The following is a 19,697-nucleotide window of genomic DNA, read 5'->3' as shown; positions in this document are numbered from 1 at the left end:
TTGGAGGAGGGCACACAAGTGCACTTAGTGCAGTTTTCCTGGAATTTCTAAAGAAAATGAGAAAATGGTCTTCCACTCTTGGAAAAGCTTAAAGAAATTGTGCAGTCACTGCCTAAATGTTTTGCTGCTTTTTTTCCCTTTGGTCACAGGTGAATGTGCGAAATGGGATGACCTTGCATGACTGTCTCATGAAGGCACTGAAAGTCAGAGGTCTGCAGCCAGAATGCTGTGCAGTTTTTCGACTTCTTGCTGAACCAAAAGGGTAAGAGTGCAGGTTTTTCCCAGAGAATGTTAAAGTCTTGGGTTTGGAACAGCAGCAGTAACGTTTTCTTTCCCTCTTGCTAATTTCTTTTAAAAGCAGTTTGGTTGTGAAGAATTCGTGTTGCTTTCTTTGTCCTCTTCTAGGGTAACTGTGTCAGCTTCCTGTATATTGGCAATTTCATTTTTGTTTTAAAGCTAAATATTGAAAATACTTAAAATGGAGGGGTTCATTCAAGTGCTTGCAGCCCCCTAGTGAGGGTTTTGCCGTGCTCTGGATGAAGTGATGCCTTCCTTCATATTTGAGGTGCATTTCTGTGCCACCTTTGTAGCTGGTAAATTCAGTGTCAGTGATCCTTAGTTCACTTCCCTGAATGGTTCTGTGTGCTGTGTTAAGGCTCTTCATTCCTTTACAACTTCCCAGTGTTTGGATTTCAATCTCAGATATTCCTTATTTTTTTTGTAGGACCGGGGATGCTGCTATTAAATACCAAATGATTGTTTTACAAGCTGAGGGAGTGAAGGTATCTCGTGGAGTTAATGCACTTAACTTCAAACCTCCTAAGGCTTGGGCTTAAAGCTCCCTGCAGCCTCAGGCATTTGTGGGGTTGCATCTCTGAACAACTGAGGCCATTCTGGGGTCACCAGTCAATGCCCAAGCACCTGATAATGGTTTTTGTGTCACTGAGGCTGTCACTCATAATTTCTGTTGTATTTATAAGAGTATTTCTGTGACTCCATTAAAGCTTCCAGGTGCTTTATATCAAATATTTTATAAATAAATAATGTGTTAAAAACGAGTAGAAAAAGAGGTGACTTGCAATGTATTCCAAGTTCTGATTTTTTGAGTGAAAGACACAGATCTATCTAGCTTGCTATAAGAGGTTAGCCATGCTTTTTTGGGTATTTGTTTTCATTTTACTCAAGGAAACTCACAAAACATAATTGTTATGAGGCCAGACTTATCTCCAAAGTGATTTTGTTGTCCCCATTTTCTCTTTCAGAAAGAAAGTGCGTTTGGATTGGAACACAGATGCTGCCTCCCTGATTGGAGAGGAGCTGCGAGTGGACTTCCTTGACCACGTCCCACTCACCACTCACAATTTTGTAAGGTTCTCCTGCTCTGTATACTGGTGCTAATTTTATCAATTGAACCACAGATTTGGCCAAATAATGTTATGGGCATTAGACAGCTTTTGGCTTTCTGGACACAGGGATTTTCAGAAGTTGTGGTTGATTCTTTTACCCCTGTTCCACACAAATGACATTCCCTAAGTATCAGTTTGCAGTGAAATGCCACAATTGTATTTATTACACTGGTGATCCCCAGGTATCAGAGACTGTCAGAGCTCACATTGTGTATATTCTTCACAGGTCTGATGATTGCCATTTTTATTTTATATAAATACCTATGTCTGTAACTGTTCTGGTAAGATACTCATGTCTTTAAAGTCCAGGAAAGGGAGAAAATTTGCATTTTCATTGACTGGCTCATCAGTCAAAAAAAAGCTGGGTAAGTTCAGCAGCTTTATTGGACTGATGGTCCAGTATTTATTATTTGTGCTGGATATTCAGGGGTGCTGTTAATTCTGCAGGTCATGACATTATTTCGTGAGCTAATGGTGCCTTGTAATTTGACAGTGTTCTATGGGGGAATGAAAGGCTTTACTTTGTAATTCCTTCTGAAAAATGTATTATTTATTCCATACAAAACAAATAAGTAGAAGGTAGTTTTGTGCTTTGTGGATTTTTTAATTTTAAAAAATTGTTTAAATAACTTTTTTTTGGAAAAAGCTAATGCCCAATTCTAAAAGTTTTACCTTGTGTTATTGTCTTCTCCCTGGGAAGGAACTCTGTTCCCATATTTTAGCTTTTTTCTATTTTTGTTCTAGAAATACACTAGAAATACAGTCCTAAAGGATTTTCATTTACATTCATTAGAAGGATTAGGATTTATTAACAAAATCTACATTACATTTAAAAAACCTACAGAAAATATCATCTGCAGTTGGTCAGCAGAAAATGAATATTTTTCTCCAGATCTGGAAGAAGCTGAAATTTGGAGCCTTCCTCTCCAGTAGGTTCTGGAGGAAGAAACCCTTTGGTTCATTTTCATACTTTTTCATACTTCAGAAGCTTTTAAAAAAACAAAGTAGGCTTCCATTTAAAAAAGCAGAAATTCATTAGAGTTTTCTGATTACTAAGGAATTTATTTCTCATGCAAAGGATATTGGTTAGTCATAAACACCAAGAGTTTTGGCTAATAAAAAAAATGAGGTGGGCATTCCAGTCTGATCCTCTTTGAGCTCTTTGGTGCTGCTGAAAACAAACAAAAACCCCAGCTCTTGGCTCACACATCTCTGTCACCTTGCTGAGCAAAAACATTGCTTTTGCATTTGACAGAACACTTGTCCTTTTTTTTTTTCCCTTGTTTTATTTTTTTGTAAATGAAGCCTTCAGTGTTTCTAAACTTTCCAGGTTTCCAACCAAACTGGAAATCCATGCTAGAATATTTGAGTATGGTTTTAAGCTCAGTAGCAACCTGGGCTCTGATAGCATTTTAGCTTGGTTATTTATTTCTGTCAGGTTCTCAAGATCCAAATCTCGGTTAATGAAGAGATAATTAGCTCAGATTAATCACTTTCTGTGTTTCCCAGGCTCGGAAGACATTTCTGAAGCTTGCCTTCTGTGACATCTGCCAGAAGTTCCTGCTCAATGGCTTTCGGTGTCAGACGTGTGGCTACAAATTCCACGAGCACTGCAGCACCAAGGTGCCAACCATGTGTGTGGACTGGAGCAACATCAGGCAGCTCTTGTAAGGACTGCTCCTTTTTATTGGCAGCAGCAATTCTGGGTGACAGCTGGTTTTGTATCTCTGATCACAGAGATCCTTTTGGGTTGTTGGGAAGGCAGTCCCTGTGCTCAGTGTGCAGAATTGTGGATTGATCTCGTGAAACAGCCAGCAATGAGAGTCTGTTCCCAGGGGAGAAGGCCATGCACATCAACTGTATTTTGTTCTTGCTCTGGATTTTAAAATTCTGGGACAAGCAAACAAACACCTTGAATGAACAGGCAGTTGCTCCAGTGCCCTGTTTGAACAGGGTGACAGCAATTCCTCTCACACAACACGTTAGGAATAAAGCAGGCCATGATTCAGTTGGATTTTAGCTGTTGGAAACACTGGTGTTCACCTGTTCTACACCTCAGCTTCTGACACTGGTGAGAAAACAGATGGAGGATAATACTTTCCTAATACCAGTCACAAAAAGTTGAAAATTATTATGTTAGAAGCCCTTTTATGCAAAAGTGTTACAGCCTGTAATTGTTTTTATGTGTCTTAGTGGTTGTATTTTTTTATAACTAGGTCATGTGGTTCTGCATTTTCTCATGCTAAAGAGTGCAGGATGGCTTGTGCCACTTGGTGCTACCTGGCTTTAATAGAGCTTAATTGTGTCAAATACCCTTTCAGGAAAATCTGAAGTATGATACAAAAAAATTTTGTCTCTCAAGTTTTGAAAGAACACGTGGAACTTTTCTCTGGGAGTCTGAAGGCAGAGGTTTTAGTTGTACAGAGGAAAAACAAGATGTAAAGATAGGAATGTGTTCATGAAGTTAATCATGCTGCAAAGAAACAGCCCTTTAAAATTTCAGCTTTCAAGAGCATTGTACAGGAGGTAGTGTAGCAGTTGAAATTGTAATTGTTTTTGTTGATATTTCAGATTGTTCCCAAATTCAAATATCAGTGACAGTGGTGTCCCTGCACTACCTCCCTTGACAATGAGACGGATGCGGGAGTCTGTCTCCCGGATACCTGTTAGGTAAGCTTGTATTTCCTGTCATTTCTCCTTTGGGAAATACACTTCTTTCAAAACAATCAACCCAAAGCAACTAAAGACCCCCAGCTCCTCCAAAGCAGAGCAGTCTGATAGAAGGTTGGGATGAATGTGCAAGGCAGCAACACCACTTCATCACAGATGATTCTTTCTTGTTCTTAGATCTAGCAAAGCATTGATTTGAGATTTTATATCTTCAATTTTATCCTTAAAATTTTAAGGTAGAGCATTAAAGGCTTTTTGGAGACCTTTCTTTTCCTGCCTGAGAAAATCCAAGGCTCCCTCTTGGCATTTTTGTGAATTAATTTTGTTTTATCTGATCAGGTAGCATGCATTGAGGGTTTGTGTCTCATGGTGGATGATTCACATCCATAAATAAAAGAATGCGCTGATATTATGATGACAGATAGGAGTTTAAAGAGAGAACAGTGGGAACTGAAAATATGCTCCTCTTAAAGAAAATTCTGATACCTGAAGAGAACATTGCTGTAGTTTTAAGTGCTGATATGAAACCTGTGTCCCTTTCCAAGGGGCCTGTCCCCTGACCCTAACGTGTGCCTGTATTCTTTCCCTTGAAATTCTAGAGGCTGAAGAGAGCAGGCCAGCTTTTGTTTTTTCTGCAGCCATTTGAAAAATCTGGTCAGGAATGAGGCACAGAGCACGTAGCTGACTTGTAAATGGTTATTTGTATTTATTTCTTTATTGTATTGGGAACTGCATCAAGAATTGATCTTTGCCATCTTACTCTTATTTCCAGTGTTGTTGAACAGTGACTTATTAACTTTATAGATGTTTTGAAGGGTTTTGTGAAGGCTGGTCTGTTTCAGTTAAGAAACATTTGTGTTTAGGGATCCTTATGGTCTGAGTGGCCTTAGCTGTGATTTATAACTCTTTGTTGAGCTGGATTTTAGTCTTGGCCTCCTTTTAACTGGTGTTGGGTTTCATGACTTCCTTGCTGGCTGTTCTGTGCAAACCATTGAACAGTCTTGCAAAGCTTTACAAATTCAGGGCTTACCTCTTAAGCTGTGCATTTAACTGGCTTGAAATGAGCAGTTTGTTTAATTTCACAGTCCTGAATTCATCTCTCAGAGCCAGTATTTTGTCAGTGTATTAAATGTGATTTGATGGGGATTGAGGTGAACTGTGGCAAAACTTGTAGCAGCAAAAACAGACCTCAGCTAAACACACTAATTAAACATGTGAGCTGACAAGATCTTCAAGTTTTTCAAATTTATTTCTTAAATTAAACTGGGAATGATTCAGCTGACCAAATAGTTTAGTTGATGTGTAAATCCCAGCTTTTTCTCTGCTTGGAATTGTTTGTATATTGCTTTTGGGCAGGTTACATTGAACAGTGTTTTTCACTTGCCGGAGGGAAAAGAAAATAACCACAACTCTTCCTTTTGTCTCTGTTTCCTTCTCAGCTCCCAGCACAGGTATTCTACACCTCATGCCTTCACTTTCAACCCATCCAACCCTTCCTCTGAGGGCTCTCTGTCCCAAAGACAGCGCTCCACATCCACCCCAAACGTGCACATGGTCAGCACCACAATGCCTGTGGACAGCCGGATCATCGAGGTAACGCTGGGGCAAAGAGCACAGAGCTCAGCTAAAACTGCCACTGCCCATTCATAGGCACTGGGTGATTTTCCTTCCTGCCTTTCCTCTCATTTGCTCACTGTTTGCCTCAGTTGGCTGAGTGGTGAAGAGTTTGGGAGACACATTTGCTTAAGAAGTTAATAGTTAATTCTTGCAGTCTATCAACTTTGCTGGAGTAATTGGTAAATTCTAGAGGTGTATAAAGATGGGGTAGAGCTTAACAATTAAGCTCAGTTTTGTGAAGAAATGCATTTTAGACATGTCTAAAAACGTTCTTCTGAATTTAAAAGTTTTTAAAGATTTGGGGGTGGGGCTGATGGTAATTTTAAATCAGACTAAAGGTGCCCTAAGTCTGGGTGTAGTTCTTGGACTTGGAATGCTCAGGTCAAAGCTTCCTGGTCATCTGTTTTGTGTTACACCTGTATGGAATTAATGACAGTTCTGGGCCTGTGGGCTGAAACCAGCTCTATCTGAGACTATTTCTGCTGTTCTTGCCTTCAAGCACCTTTTTCTTTGATTTTCTTACCTTAGACTGAGGGACAAATTCTCAGGCTGGGTTTCTTTAATTTTGTTTTGCGGTAACCTTAACAAACTGGTGTGCAGGAAAGGCTGGCAGGAAAAAATGCTGAGCTGCAGGACTTGGAAAAGAGAGCAAGCACTGTTTGTTGCTTTTGCCTCTGGAATGGTTTAAAAACTCTGGAGGCCACGCAAAAGCCTCAGAGTGCTGAGTTCACCTGCATCTTCAGCTGGTGATTTATGGGCTTCTGTGAAACGTGAAGATGCTCTGAAGTGAGTTAGAGAATTCCTCTGGACCTTGGCAGCAGAACCAAAGTGCCCTTCAGCCCCAGGAAGCATTTTTGGTCAGAGGCTTTCAGCTGGGTTTATGGGGAAAGGTGTTTTCTCTTTCTCCTTGGGTTTCTTTGGCTCCCAGCCCTTTCTGCTGCTTCAGAGGTCTGGCTGGCCATCTTTGATGGCACAAACCACAATGAGGCACTCAAGAAAATCTGAATTACTGACCTTGGTAGAGTGATGAGTCTTTAAGGAGACATTGCTTTCTTTATTCTTTTTGCAGAGTGGTAAAGACAGAAATACTTTCTATTCTAGCTCTTCTCATTATCATAAAAATAGTTGATATGTCCTGAAGGCTTTTAAAAGGCCACAAAGCAATGCAGAAAGAAAGTAGCAGAGACTTTCCAGTACACCAGGAGAAAAAAACATCATAAAAAAGTGGTTTACCCAAGGATAGATCCTAGTGAACCTCTGGCTTTGAGCAGGAATACTTAAAAATTGTACTGCACTTAATTATCATTTATCAAGCAAATTAAGTTACTTTTTCTTTCATTTAGCCTAACATTTAATTTTAAAAAATATTTTTTTATACTTCCTCTGTTTCTTTCTTTTATCTCTTACTGTGTTGGCCTAGAATAACAGCCTGAATGCTTCTCCCAGCTCCTGGTGCAGACGCTTTTGTTTGAGGGGAAGAGTAGGTATTTCCTTGGTGCCTTTTGTTTTCTTGTGATTAACAGGATTGCTATAACTTGTAAGCCATGGCAGTGTCCACGTGAAGTGTTTAATCTGGAGCTGATTTGATGAGAATCTTTCCAGCATGTTTTTACTCAAATACTGAGGCTGTTAATTGGAAGAGGCAAATTGATAAAGAGCTTCATGTTGAGTTGATCTGGCTGAATTCATCCTCCTCTGAATGTGAATAGGCTTGGATTAGAATGCATTGGGTCACACAGCCTTTAAAGCAAAACCTTCTCAAAACACATCCATTGTGTGGCTTTTTCCCTCTGGAAATGATTTCTATTGACTGTACCCATCCAAAGCCCTGAGATTAAGAACACGTTGTACTGTTTTTATTTCCCATCAAAGTAAAGTTGACAGACTACAGCACTGGGGATGGTGTTATTTGTGTTGTAAGAACAGCTCTAAAGAACAGGGGGTTTGGTTTGTTTGCTGTTGAATTCAGAAGCAAATAAGCAAATATTCACATCAGGATTGAAGCTCAAAAATACTTTTTCAAAGTAAGAACTCCATGTAGATAAGTATGAGAAACAATTTAAATTCTTTTGTTATCCTTTGCCAGCTTCCTTGAAAGCAGTTACATTCTCTGGCTGATGTACAAAACCAATCACTTATTATTCAGGTTCTGAAAAGTTTTTATTATCCTTAAAATGAACAGAAGTGATAAATTGAAGAGTTTTTTATTGGTAGTTCGTGCAAATTTTAATCCACTCAGGTGTGGAACAGTGGCAGTGGGTATTGAATAAGAATTCTGTACTTAGTTCAGCCTGGGTGAATGCAACTAATTAGCTAAAACAATGCATTTCATAACTGAATCTTTGCTAAGGATAATGATAATCTTAATTTGAAACTGTGGAGTGGAATGTGGGCTTGTTCTGTCCTCCTGTGAAATCTTACCTTTGTTATTCTACTAATTAGTTAGAGAGTTTGAATTGACTTCTGTTAACTTTGACAGTGTTTAACCTCTCTGTAGTGCATGTTCTTGCTTTGTACTTACACAGTCCCTGGATATTTTCCCTTTCCTGTTTGTACTTTGGGATAATACAAATGGCAGGTGAGAAAAGCTGTGCAGTGCTGTTTGTCAGAGCTTAGTTCTCTCTTGTGCATGGCTGTAGAGTTGTGTTGTGCCCGTGGCATGAGGTGACACTTGTGGCACTGTCCTGGTGACCTGTGGGAAAACACTGCTCAAATGCCAAATTCCCTGTGGGAATGTGCTTGGGAAAGGAGAGGGGTTTGTGCAGGGGCACTTGATGTAGCCTTTTTGGGGGGTTGAAGTAGTATGTAGAGTTATTTCACAATGGATATTGAGTTGGAATATTTTTGGGGGGTTTAAAAAGTCCTACTTTGAACCCGAAAAGCTGTTTGGGAGTTGTCCCCTGGGGACAGAGGCCATCCCAGGAGCTCTGTCCACACCTGGAACATGAGCATGAAGTGCAGGGGGAGTGAAGACAGTATTGCTGCTGGTGGTTCTTGTTTTGTGTCCTTTTTTTCCTCTTTCCTTTTTGGTAGCGGTCCTTTCGATATGCTGTGAATCTCTTCCCTGTTCTGTAGAATTCACAAATTGCATGGGTGTCCTGCAGGATTGGTGTGATGGGAAAATCCCCAGTCCTGGAGCTGTTGGCCAGTAACTGTATTGCACTTGACCAAAACTGGCCCAGCAATTTCCACACCAGCCCTGCTTGTTCCTTTGTGTGCTCCCTTATATTTATTAACTTTATTATCCATCTTCTCTGTTGCAGGATGCAATTCGAAGCCATAGTGAATCAGGTATGGTTTCAAAAATTTAACATTTTCTAATATGATTTGATTTGGTTGTTTTCTTGTCCATAAACTGCTTTCTTGTCTTTTTATCTTAAAGCCTCACCCTCTGCTCTGTCTGGAAGTCCTAACAATATGAGCCCAACTGGCTGGTCTCAGCCTAAAACCCCAGTCCCAGCCCAAAGAGAGAGAGCCCCTGGATCTAACACACAAGAAAAAAACAAAATTGTAAGTATGGTGATATTTGTTTTAATTAAACAATTAATGGTTAAACTGTGCTGGGTGGAGTAGTATGTTGGGATCAATTTCTGCACTGAAAGGTGCAGGTAATGTTGGGTTGCTCTGCACTGTGTATACAGGAGCAATTTAATTGTAATTAATTTGGGAATGATGGCACTATTGCCCTGGGTTATAAATACTCAGAACAAAGTGTTCTGGGTTAGAAATGAATTTCAGGCAGTGGTGTGACATTGTCAGTGCAGGTCCAACGATCACCTTTTAAATCTTTAGACGTTGCATCCTTTTGATTCAGTTTTAATATATTTAAAATTGGCTTTATTAGCACTATTTGAACTGTGATGTTTCCATAGAAAGTGGATATTGACAATGTCTTTGTTTTCATTGGAAAGTCAAATGTCTCCGGGAAAACCAGATTTTACAAAATGCAACTTTTCCCTCAAAGATTTGATTTAAACTTAGGGGTGGGGGGAAAGAAAGAAGAGTTAGAATAATAATTGATGATACCTTAAAATTTTTAAAGGCTTATAAGCTTTCAATAAACTGTATTTTCACAATGAAAATACAGTTGCTTAGTGGGATTCACAGTTTTTTTCTCACTTAGACATTTGAGAATTTTGCTTTAATGTAAATGTTTGGCTTATTCCATTTAAATATGTAAGAGTTCCAGAATTCCAGCATTGTACTTTTGAAAAAAAACCACTTTCTTAAATATTTCAGATGTTTTTAAATAATTGATCATAAAATATATGTTCCTTTTAGGATCTCAAATTAGGGTTTAATTTTCTAGTGCAGACCTTCATGAACTTCATAAATAGTTCAAGACATCCAAGAAAATGTGTTGATTTGTCGTTTGGGTTTTTTGCTAAAATACCTCACCACCCCTCCCAAACTGAGGAGAAAAACAGAACTCCAAACTGCAGGACAAACCCCTCAAGGTTTCAGGTCATCTTGAAAGTGTGTGAAGGGAGTTACTTAATTTTTTTTTGTGTGTATAATGCAAGTGATTAAAAATGAAATCCCTGTGAATTGTTGTTACAGAGGCCTCGTGGACAGAGAGACTCCAGTTACTACTGGGAAATAGAAGCCAGTGAAGTGATGCTCTCCACCAGGATAGGCTCAGGCTCTTTTGGGACAGTTTACAAGGGCAAGTGGCATGGTGAGTCTTGATCTGGGGGGCAGCAACCCCAGGGAAAATGGATTTAGGGCTGCTGGGTGCTCATCTGCCTCCAGAGGCACCAGACAGAAAGAGGAGCTGCTTTGTAAGAGCAGCACTGGAATTGAAGCAAAGCACAGACACCAAAACCTGAATCTCAGCAGCTGCATCTCCATTTTCACTCCATGATCTCTTCATTCCCATGTTCCACACCAGCTTGCTTTCTGAAAAGGGTTTATTTTCTGTTAGCATGGAAATTCCACAGCCTGCTGTTAAATGATATTTACCTTCTCTTAAAACCTTTGTGGTTTAATTAGCATGCTTCATTTCAAGGTGGGAGGGAAAGGAAGTCAGCATAAATTGAGGATTTTTTTCAGTGAAAAAATGCTTAATGTGAGAGTTTGATCTGTAGGTAGTGGGAATATTTTGAAAACTGGCACCCTGCAGAGCTGCAGAATTTGTTTCTAAATTCACAGCTTGTGATTTTGAAAAGAAAAACACAGAAAAAGCCCTCCAGGCCCTAATTTAAATAGCAGTATTGTGAGAAAAAGAGCTGACAAAACAAATCTGGAAATTTACCTGCTGCTCTCTATTTTTAATGAGTAAACACTTGCCTGTCTCAAAGCTCAAATACTGTCAGCAGCAAGGGAAGCTGTAACTCTTGTTACACTAAAAATAATGAACAGTTTCTGATTTTCATAATGGAACTAAATTGGGACACAGAAATCAAGAGGAAAATTAAGTTCAGTAAGATTTCATAATAAAAAATAAATTCATATTAAGATTTAATTTTAATAGAACATTCACACCTCTTCAAGTATCAAGAATTCCATTAAATTCTGCATGAAGGAGAGGTTTGGGGTTTTTTAATGTGTTCAAATGAAGTTTATATATACAAACACTTGAGAATTTAAATTTGATAGTAAAACCACAAAGGTGTGTGTACGTATATCCTGCAAAAAGCACTCTAGCCAAACATAGCCTTTAAAATTGGAAAGGAGGTGTGTGAATAATTAATTAATGACTTTTTCCATTAGACTGAAATTCAGCTAAATTATAATTACTTGATACCACAGAAATTTGTCTGCAGGGAAATCTTGACCTTTGTACGGATTAGTAGAGGTGTGCTGTGCACAAATGAGGAATTTTAATTACCTTGTTTGTTAATGCCATTTTGAAGAGGAAAGGTGCATTTTCAGTAACTTTTGTGGTAATTTTATTTCCAGGGGATGTAGCAGTGAAAATCCTAAAGGTTGTAGACCCAACCCCAGAACAGTTTCAGGCTTTCAGGAATGAAGTGGCTGTACTGAGGTGAGTTGGAGTTTCACGGCAAAATTCTGATATTCCAGGTGCTGCAATTGACTCCCAGCCCTCCTTGGAGCCTTCTGGCCCAATGTTCTGTGTGTGATAGGCACAAAAAGCAGATTTCCAGAGAAGAATAAAGAAGACAGTCATAGTTCAGAGTATTTTTGTGGTCTCTTACCACCCACTTGTTCAGGCCACACTGGGCAGTAAAAGTGAGGATGAATAAATTCTGCCCTAGTCGTCACCACCAGGCAAAATACTTGAACTGTTCCTCTTAAAATTGCAGCATAATAACTTTCTTTCCCACCCATAACACATACACTGACCAGTGAAACTATTTTCTGCTTTCAAATCCTGAGGCTTTTTAAGTGTCTAATGACGTGTCTGGAATGTTACTCCTGAAGAAGAACCAAGCAGAGACATAAAAACCATCTCCTTATCTGATAATTCTTTTAGGGTTTATAGTTATCCTTTGGTTTCCTCTTTGGATTCAGTCTTCTACCTAAAGCTGGCACTTTTTCCCAGCTTTCAGGGTGATTTCTGTCATTGCAGTATCTTCTAATACCACTTGCAAGTGTTACTATTGCTTATTGATATGAAACCATTTAAATTTTCAGACATCCTTTTCTTAAATGTTGAGTTCAAATAACTAAAGGGAAGTATTGTAACTGAAAATCAAAGCAAAACAGCTGCAAAAAAAAAAAAGAAAAAGAACAGCAATTGTGGTATATTTTAATTACTTGTAAGCCCAAATTTCAGTCACACATTGACCTAGGATTCCAAAGATGAAATCCATTTGGCCAGGAGTGCATTTTGAGAAGCCTTTGAAGGTGTTTTTGATGCGGGCACTGATTCCTCTTGGTGCTGCTCTGTTAGGAAGACCCGGCACGTGAACATCCTGCTCTTCATGGGCTACATGACCAAGGACAACCTGGCCATTGTCACGCAGTGGTGCGAGGGCAGCAGCCTCTACAAACATCTGCACGTGCAGGAGACCAAGTTCCAGATGTTCCAGCTCATCGACATCGCCCGCCAGACCGCGCAGGGCATGGAGTGAGTGGGGTCCCCTTCCCTCCCCATCCCTCAATACAGAGTGCTGAGATAGCTCAGGTGGGCTCAGGGAGAGATTCTTCCTTCAGCACTGCTGGCTGTAGTTGTGCTTTGATTTAGTTCTTTTTTCCATGGATTTTTGCCTTAGCTTGTGACTTTTATCAATTATATTTTCTCTATTTTATCTGCTTTTGCAGCTTGAGGTCTTGCTGTGGTGCAGCAAAATATTCTGTTCTAAAAATTCTGTTCTAAATACAGAATGCAGGGGCTTTTCCTCCCCTGTGTTACTGGAACGCTGCAGTGTTTGACACACACTGATTGATGCTTCGTGAGATGAGATCAGGGGTGGCTGCTCTGTCCCACAGGACTCGCCCAGATGTTTTTGGAAGCAGTTCCAGCTGTCTGAGTTGCTCCAGGCCCCACCTCTCTGCTTTCAGCCCTTGTTCTGATGCTGAGAGCACAGAAGCAGCAGCTGCTGCTGCCAGAGCTCATTCATGTTGTAGATGAGGGCCCAGGTTTCCAGTGAGACAGCAGAAAACTGGGCACATTTCAGTGCAGGCAGTTGGGAACAGTCGGCTTCAGCACAGGCTACAGATTTCATGGGTATGAGGACAGTCCCAGTTTTCCAGGGTTAATGGAACTTGTGCCACTCTTTCCTGACATTCCTTTACTGCACAGCTCCATTTCTTTGTTCCCAGAGCAGGCTCATGGAAAGCCAGAGGTGTGTGAAGGGATTGGGTGTGTAATAAACGGGGGGAATGAGAATGCTCTTTGTGAGCAGCCCTGCTAATGGCTCTTGTGCTTTTCCCTTCACAGCTATTTACATGCAAAGAACATCATCCACAGAGACATGAAATCCAATAGTATCCTTCCTGAAGCTTGATTCTCTGCAGGGAGGGAGTGATTTATTGTTACTGTGGAGCTTTCTGTGGGGGTTGCAATAGGTATTTTAAATATATTTATATCTATAACTACTAATGGGCAATCCCTGTGATGAGCTAGGAACGACTTCCACAGAACATCTGTGCTTGTTTACCACACTTGGGATAAAGATGTGCAACAGTTGTGCTCCAGAAGTCTCTTATTTTACTTAAATGGGGTTTATTCAATCCTCTGGTACCCAAATGCTGCTCTTCTCATTGATGGGAGGTGTGTGTGCCTGTTCATCTGTGTGCACACATGGATTTGTTTCTGTTTCTTGTGGTTTTTTTAGTATATTTAGAACTCCTCACATAACTGGCAGAAATGAAGCCAAAAATCTTACTTTAAACTCAAGAGAAGGCAGCCTTTTACCATTATATTTTGTGCAAAAATATCTATTTAGTAACACATCTGGAGTGAAAATGTTGTGAGCTGATGCCTTTCACCTTTGAAATGCTTAATTTTGCAATTACCAGAACATCCATGGAGCTACCAGCAGGAATTGGGGCTTCCTTCCATCAAATGTGAGCAGGATGTTTTGGCAAATGTCATCATAAAAAACATCTGCCAAGTTCAGTAGTTCCAGAGTATCAGTGGATTCCATTTTCAGTTAAAATAAAAAACAAAAAAACAAACCCTAATTGTTTGACTGTATTAGGAGACCAGAAATTTGATATTCCTAATAAAGACCAATTTTGTGAAATAAATTAGCTCTGCTCCTTACACAGAAATGAGGAGTCAGTTATGTTTATATTTCTGAATTATCTTTCTTAAAACATTCCTAAGTGAAATCATTCAATGATATCTTCTTAAGATAACCCCAGCAAAGAAATTGTTGGTAATCAATAACCAACAGACCCATGAAGGAGATAATTATAAATAGTCTGGATATATTTCCAGTTAAAATCATAGTTCACCCTCAGGAGATCTGCCAGAGAACTTTATGGAAATAGATTTTATTTTGATACTTATTTCTCCTTGTAATTGTTCTTTTCTTACTTTTAATTTTTGAGTTGTGAGACCTCTGTGCTGTTTCCCTTTCTCAGCACCAGTTATTTAAGGAGCTGCAGCCATGGATGGTAAGGAACTCTTGATTCACCATAAAGATAAATCTACCAGTAATGCTGGAACATCTGCTCTGGTTTAGTGTTAAATGTTCATTTAAGCGTGGCTGCCATAAAATCCCTCTTCCTTTGTTTCACATACAGCTCACAGCAGGTTTAAACAAAACAAGCAGCACTTGCTAGTCAGGTCAGAAAATACAGAACTGTTGACTCAATTGTTTTCAGTTTCTTTAACGAAACTACAGATATATTTCTTCATGAAGGCCTCACAGTGAAAATAGGAGACTTTGGTCTGGCAACTGTAAAATCCAGGTGGAGTGGATCCCAGCAGGTGGAGCAGCCCACGGGCTCGATCCTGTGGATGGTGAGCAAAACATTCCCTGCTTTTCAATATTCTCCTCATGCATCTGTCCCTTCAACACTGGAACGTTCAGGTGTGTAAGTTCTGTGTAGATTTTTATTCCAAGTGTAGGACAGGTTGGAAGTGCTGGAGGAATTAATTGTGCGAAGTAGGCACCAGACACCTGTGGATTCTCCACTGGGGATTGTGAGTTATTTTAAATTGGGCTGCCAGTGTGGAAATGTGTATTGAAAATATCAGGATGCTTGGCTTAAGACTGTTTTGTGCTCTGTAAAATACACACATCACCTGAAACAAAGTTCCAGAAGCAGAAATGTTCTTTCCTTTAAAAAAATTGGAGAAAAAGCCAAATTTTTGAAAACTTTCCATAAAAGGATTTAAAACTAATTTACCCAATGGTATGCAATGTATTTGTGTACATGAAAGAGACCTTGGGGGGAAAAAAACCAACCTGCATATTTGCTCATTGTAGGCTTTTTAAAAAATGTATTTGTTTTAGTCATTTATAGCCCATCTTTGCTGAGCTGTCATTGAAGGGGAGGTTGTTTCTGTTTCCTGGGAAGTTCCTGTGATCCCTTATTGTGGTTTTTATGCTGTTGTACTTTAGTGCTTTGCTCAATAATTAAGGGAATTCTTTAGGAGGGAAAAAAATTTTTTAGCCAATGGGAAAGTTCTTTTGATGGTTCACACCTTGTTTTGTTCCATAATCTGACATCACTGATTTTAAGAAGCTTCATAATTTCACAAATATGTTAAAATGTTCCTGCATTTCTTCCCTGATCTTCAATGTGTGCTGTTTTGTGTTTGGCTTTTGCATTTCCTGACCATGTTTTGGTATCAGTTCACAAGAGATCAGAGTTTTGTGTTTTTCCCCTTTAACCTTGATACCAGTTTAGGAACTGATGGTAAACTCAGGCTCAGCTCTGTGTAAGGTGCAACATGAGTCAATAAACATTGCAAATTCAAATAATAATATTTTTTTCTAATGACAAAATGCTTGTTCATTTAAAGCATTGATTTTTTGTGTGCTCTGAACTGTATTGATATTTTTAATAAGATGTGGAGTAGCCCTGCCTGAGCTTCTCCAGAGCTTTAGGTAAACTCATCAAAGATTTGGGGGTACCCTTTGCTCACTCATTTCTTGCTGAACTCGCTGTCTCTGCTTCCCAAATACTTTCCCTCATCCTGTGCTTTTGTTTTTTTGTTCATAATTTGTTTTTCCCCCCTGCCAGGCCCCCGAAGTGATCCGGATGCAGGACAGCAACCCCTTCAGCTTCCAGTCAGATGTCTACTCCTATGGAATAGTGTTATATGAGCTGATGACAGGAGAGCTGCCCTACTCCCACATCAACAACAGAGATCAGGTGAGGAACCCTCTGGGAACACTCCAGTTTATTTCTGGCCATGGCACATCCCCTTGGCCTCGAGAAATGCAGGATAAATACCAATGCAAACCAACTGAAGTGGTGTGGACAACCTGCTTTGTTTCAGCAGTAAACGTTCACCTCAGTATTGACAGTGCAGATACTCAGAGGAGAAAAATTCCCTGATTATAAACATTTGAAGTGCCTTGTTAATTCAGGTTACAGCTTTTGCTGCAGAGTAAAACCTTGGTTTATACATTTGCAGTTATGGGAAATTCCCCTTTTGGTGTTAAATATGCTGCTGTTAACATCAGGAAGATTTGGTGCTTTTTACTAAGGGGAAAAAACCCAGTAACTCTTGTCCAGGCTTTGAATGTTGGCTATTTATTTATGTAGTCTTTACTAGGCTGTACTGTTATCCAGGCTTGCAGGGCTCTGTTGGTGCCCTTTGGGACTGGGTTTCACCCCCTTGGGGGGCACTAAAGCTGCCCAGCAGTGAGGCCCCCTGTGTAACCTGCCTTTTGTGCTGCTGGTTGTTGTTTTACAGATCATTTTCATGGTTGGCCGGGGCTATGCTTCCCCAGACCTCAGCAAGCTGTACAAGAACTGCCCCAAAGCCATGAAGAGACTCGTAGCAGATTGTTTGAAGAAAGTTAGGGAAGAACGACCTCTGTTCCCACAGGTGAGTGGGGTGTCCTGCACAGGAGCCTGAGGGTTTTCCAAAGAGCCATTAGCACACACCAGAGGCTGCTCAGGTAGAAATTTTGGTTAATAGGAGGTGCAGCCTGTCTTTGTTCATAATGCAGCTCTCTTGGCAGTTTGTGTTTTGGTTGGACTTGCAGTTTCTGTGACATGAAACACAACCTGCAGCATTTGCTGGGCTAACCCCAGAGCAGGATTTCAACACCTGACCTAGCTAGAGACAAGCCAAACCCTTCGCACAATAAAAATGCAATCTATCTCTGGATATCCATTTTATTTTAGAGTAGGGTTCAGAAAAATAAGGGGCCACTCCTCCTTTCCTTCCTGCAGCTCTGAACAAGCAAAATCCACTGGGGGATGTAAATTCATGTAGCAATTTCTGGTATTTTTACAAGGGATGCTCCACCTTCTCCTGTCACTATGGGGAAGGGGAAGGTATTTTCTTCTGCGTATTAATTATGAGTAATTAATTAAACATCAGAAATTTTGGAAAAATAACAGCTTACTGCTGTTGCAGTCAAGCATTGTTTAGAAAGTTCTTTTTAAATGTCAGGCAGAAGATGCAGTTCCTTCCCCGTTACTCTACTGGAGGATGGTTTAGATGCTTATTAATTGATCTTAATGTCTGTGAACTGATGAAAACCACCCTCCCACCCTCTGGAACTCCCTGAGGCCCTCACAGCACTGACAGGGGCGGGCAGAGCTGGATTCCTCCACCTCTGTGTTTTCAGTGCCCCACAGAGCATTAAAATAAAACTTAAAGCCGTAATTGAATTGGGGAAGAATTGAATGAGTGGATGTTTAAATGGAAGCAGAGGGAGCTGCTGGTCCCACAAGCCTCTCTAACCTGCTGTCTCCCCCCAGATCCTGTCATCCATCGAGCTGCTGCAGCACTCTCTACCCAAAATCAACCGCAGCGCCTCGGAGCCGTCCCTGCACCGCGCCGCCCACACCGAGGACATCAACTCGTGCACGCTGACCTCCACCAGGCTGCCCGTGTTCTGAGCTGCGTTCTGAGCTGCTCCTGCCCCCTGCTCCCCTGGCTGGAGCAGCAGGAGCAACACGAGCTGTGCTTCCCACGCCTCGGTGTCCGGGCTCCTCCGGCAGGATCCTCCGCGTCCCACTTGTACAGAGAAGCTGCTCTGGATTCGTGCAGTTCTCAGCCTGCAGGGACACAGCTCCTCATTGCCTTTGCTACCATCTCTTGTTCTGGGAGAGGTAACAGACTACAAATCAAGAGATCTATTACTATTTTTTTAATAGATGCACTTGAGCCTTATTTTCCCCTTCCCAGAAGCGATGGCTGTTTCTTTGGCAGTGGCTCTGGCTGGGTTTGCTCTGTGCTCAGCGAGGTGGCTCTGAGGACAGGTGATGTTCTGGTGCTCTGACTGCCCCACGCCAAGTGCCACCTCACCCTGGGGAGTTGTGCCTGGAGTGGGAAGAGGAAATAACTCTGGAAATCAGCTCCTGCCTAAGAGCTTCACCAAGCCAATGAAATAAGTTCAAATGCTAATTCAACACAAAATAGTTTTGCAATAGTTTTGCACATAGAAGAAAAACTCTTGCAAAAGGATGGAATCGGTTGTGAATTGTCCTGCTCAGAGAAGGCGGTGAGCCAGTCCTGCTTTGGTCATCTTGAGAAGCCTCCCAGCTGCCTTTGGTACTATGGACCTGTTCCTGCAGCCCAGGCAGGGGTGAGTGAGGAATGCTGGGCTGGGGGCTGGAAAAGGCTGAGGGATGTTCCCACCTCCTGCAGAGGCTGCATCCCATCGGAAGCTGTCGTCCAAGAGATGCACTAGCAAGAGGAAACTGAGCATATACAGTTTTTCTTGTTGATTTGGGTTTTAATTTTGTTTTTATTGCTCCTGAGAAAATGCATTTATTGTAAGCCAAGGTTCCTCTGATTATCTTATTTTAATAAAATAAATTAAATTTTAGGTTTAAGATTCAATGTCATCATTTTAATGTAGTCATCCACAGTTCTGAGTGGGACAGCTGCATTTGGAAAACTCAAGAAATAACATTCTGAATAATTTTTAAAAAGGAACTGATAAATAATAGCAGTGCAAGTAAAAACACACTTGATGAAACAACCCCTACATTCCCAGTCACATGACAAGACAGTTTTTCTGTACTGTAATGACCTTTCAGCAGCAGCTGCTCTGGACACCCACCCTGATGTGCTCTCAGGCTCTTTCCCTGCACCACTTCTGCTCTTTTCTCGTTTATTGAGGTGCAGGTGAGTTTTTTGTGTTGGCTGAACTCCCATGGAGTCAGGAGTAGGTGGCTGAATCTAAAAATGGATGTTTTCAAATAGCAGTTGGTGAAATGAGGGTTATTTGGTTATTAGGGCACGGATGGAAGCCCAGTTTGGGATTTTGCCTTTCTGTGGGGGCACAGGGAGTGGGGCAGGGGCTGGCTGTGCCCTTGGGCACCTCCACCCCAAAGCTGCTGGGCAGATCTGCTGTCTGTGCTGGGAACTGTGACAATCCCCGTGTCCAGCTCTCCCTGGAATGCCCAAACAGCCCCTGCAGCCTCTCCTCTGCAGCAGCAAAACCCCAC

General features: G+C 40.9%; 1 protein-coding gene across 6 annotated transcripts in view; it reads left to right on the top strand.

The window, feature by feature from the left end:
- Window positions 1–19,072, top strand: part of RAF1 (Raf-1 proto-oncogene, serine/threonine kinase) — a 62,325-nt gene extending 43,253 nt beyond the window's left edge. For 3 of the 6 annotated variants that reach the window (XM_058845363.1, XM_058845362.1, XM_058845364.1), the window contains 16 exons: window positions 150–262; window positions 1,263–1,365; window positions 2,916–3,073; window positions 3,978–4,076; window positions 5,516–5,669; window positions 7,114–7,173; window positions 8,957–8,984; window positions 9,076–9,203; window positions 10,254–10,371; window positions 11,595–11,679; window positions 12,550–12,726; window positions 13,540–13,586; window positions 14,954–15,072; window positions 16,302–16,433; window positions 16,981–17,115; window positions 18,000–19,072. In XM_058845363.1, the coding sequence (XP_058701346.1) occupies window positions 150–262; window positions 1,263–1,365; window positions 2,916–3,073; window positions 3,978–4,076; window positions 5,516–5,669; window positions 7,114–7,173; window positions 8,957–8,984; window positions 9,076–9,203; window positions 10,254–10,371; window positions 11,595–11,679; window positions 12,550–12,726; window positions 13,540–13,586; window positions 14,954–15,072; window positions 16,302–16,433; window positions 16,981–17,115; window positions 18,000–18,140 (1,797 nt within the window). In that variant the 3' untranslated portion in view covers window positions 18,141–19,072. The remainder of the gene's footprint in view (window positions 1–149; window positions 263–1,262; window positions 1,366–2,915; window positions 3,074–3,977; window positions 4,077–5,515; window positions 5,670–7,113; window positions 7,174–8,956; window positions 8,985–9,075; window positions 9,204–10,253; window positions 10,372–11,594; window positions 11,680–12,549; window positions 12,727–13,539; window positions 13,587–14,953; window positions 15,073–16,301; window positions 16,434–16,980; window positions 17,116–17,999) is intronic. The other 3 variants (XM_058845366.1, XM_058845365.1, XM_058845367.1) reach the window with 3 other exon arrangements.
- Window positions 19,073–19,697: the final 625 nt, after the last annotated feature.

Source organism: Poecile atricapillus, chromosome 9 (assembly GCF_030490865.1).
Source record: "Poecile atricapillus isolate bPoeAtr1 chromosome 9, bPoeAtr1.hap1, whole genome shotgun sequence".
NCBI classification, from domain to species: Eukaryota; Metazoa; Chordata; class Aves; order Passeriformes; family Paridae; genus Poecile; species Poecile atricapillus.
The sequence above is the reverse complement of the archived record's forward strand: the minus strand, read 5'-3'. Positions and strand labels throughout refer to the sequence as shown.